This window comes from Zingiber officinale, chromosome 6B (assembly GCF_018446385.1).
Source record: "Zingiber officinale cultivar Zhangliang chromosome 6B, Zo_v1.1, whole genome shotgun sequence".
NCBI lineage: Eukaryota > Viridiplantae > Streptophyta > Magnoliopsida > Zingiberales > Zingiberaceae > Zingiber > Zingiber officinale.
In genome coordinates this window covers 94,385,294-94,387,006 of record NC_055996.1, presented here as the reverse complement: position 1 = coordinate 94,387,006, position 1,713 = coordinate 94,385,294, and the positions used below count along the sequence as shown (strand labels likewise).

General features: G+C 53.8%; 1 protein-coding gene across 1 annotated transcript; it reads left to right on the top strand.

Moving 5' to 3' along the window:
* Positions 1–208: 208 nt before the first annotated feature.
* Positions 209–1,243, top strand: LOC121991255. The gene has a single exon (XM_042545264.1). It carries the CDS (start codon positions 209–211, stop codon positions 1,241–1,243), a length of 1,035 nt encoding a protein of 344 aa, XP_042401198.1.
* Positions 1,244–1,713: the final 470 nt, after the last annotated feature.

The window sequence follows — 1,713 nt, the reverse complement described above, 5'->3', positions numbered from 1 at the left end:
ACCCCTCAAAAATTACCTGGCCTCGACCGATCATGCGGTCGGCTCGACCCTTGTAAGGTCGAGCGGCGAGGAACAACCTGTATACTTCTTGAGCCATATATTAAAAGACGTTGAATCCTGCTACACCGGTCTCGAGAAGCTTGCCTTTGCACTGGTCCTCGCCGCTCGGAGGCTCCGTCCATATTTTCTCGCGCATACCATCATAGTAATGACCAACAGCTCGTTGAGCAGGGTCCTCCTCAATCCAGAAGCATCAGGGTGGCTGATTAAGTGGACCACAGAGCTCAGTGAGTTTGATATTCAATATCAGCCCCGGACAGCCATAAAGGCACAATCTCTAGCAGACTTCGTCACCGAGGTGCAAGACCCCGAGCCCGAAGTCACATGGAAGGTGTACGTGGATGGGTCTTCCACCCAGCAAGGGAGTGGGGTGGGAATACTACTGATCTCCCCCAAAGAAGTGCGGATGCAGCTGTCTATTCGGCTGGAGTACCGAGCAACCAACAACGAGGTCGAGTACGAGGCTCTCATAGCCTGGCTGCAAGCCGCTCGGCACGTGGGCGCCATCAGAGTTCTAATTCATTCGGACTCACAGTTAGTCACCCAGCAACTCTCCGGAACATTCGAGATCAATAGCGCTCGGCTCAGGCTCTATGCCGACGCTTTCGAAAAGTTGAAAGCCAATTTCCAGGAGGTAGTTATAAAGAAGGTTCCTCGAGCGGAGAATCAAGCGGCGGATGAACTGGCGAAACTAGCCAGCTCCATATTGTCGATCATCATTCAGCAGCCGATCGACCAAGTGTCCCTCGTGGCCCATATCGACCGGATGGAAGGACTTACCTTTCCGAGCGATTGGAGAACGACGCTCATAGAGTTTCTGCGAGCAGGAGCTACGCCTTCTGATCAGGAAGAGGCTCACCTGCTGAGAAGGCGAGCAGGCAAATTCACATTAATCGGAGACCAGCTGTACAAGAAAGCTTTCTCCCGACCGCTTCTCAAATGCGTCGGGCCCGAAGACATCGAATACATACTGCATGAGGTACACCAAGGCTCCTGTGGAGGACATTCAGGCGGCCGTTCGCTAGCAAGGAAGATTTTGCTGGCTGAATACTTTTGGCCGACCCTTCAGGAGGACGCCGCTCGGACCGTATCCACTTGCTTGTCCTGCCAAAGGTACCACAATCTCTCACACCGCCCGATGGAAGAAATGAAGGCGTCTGCGGTATCTTGCCCGTTCGACTAGTGGGGCCTGGACATAGTGGGGTCCTTCCCCTGGCAACTGGTCAATGGAGGTTTTTACTCGTGGCCGTTGATTACTTTTCCAAGTGGGTAGAGGCCGAGCCGCTGGCCAGGATCACCGAACAGATGGTCAAGAAGTTCATCTGACAGCACCTTATTTGTTGGTTCGACATCCCACGCCGGCTCATCTCAGACAACGGAAGACAATTTGTCGGTCGGCAACTCAGAGAGTGGTGCGAAGGATACAACATCCAGCAGACCTTCACCTCAGTGGCTTACCCCTAGAGAAATGGGCAAGCCAAAGTGGCCAATCGGGAGATCCTACGGATTCTCCGAGTTTGACTCGACCACGTCGGAAGCAGCTGGGTGGATGCACTCCAAGACGTATTGTGGGCAATCCGAATGACGCCAAAGGAGGGAACGGGTGTCACGCCTTTCCACTTGGTGTATGAGGGTGAGGCAGTCGTTCCCTTC

What these genes read in the sequence shown, in the direction of transcription:
- LOC121991255 (XM_042545264.1), top strand. Translation starts at nt 209, where the DNA reads ATGACCAACAGCTCGTTGAGCAGGGTCCTCCTCAATCCAGAAGCATCA.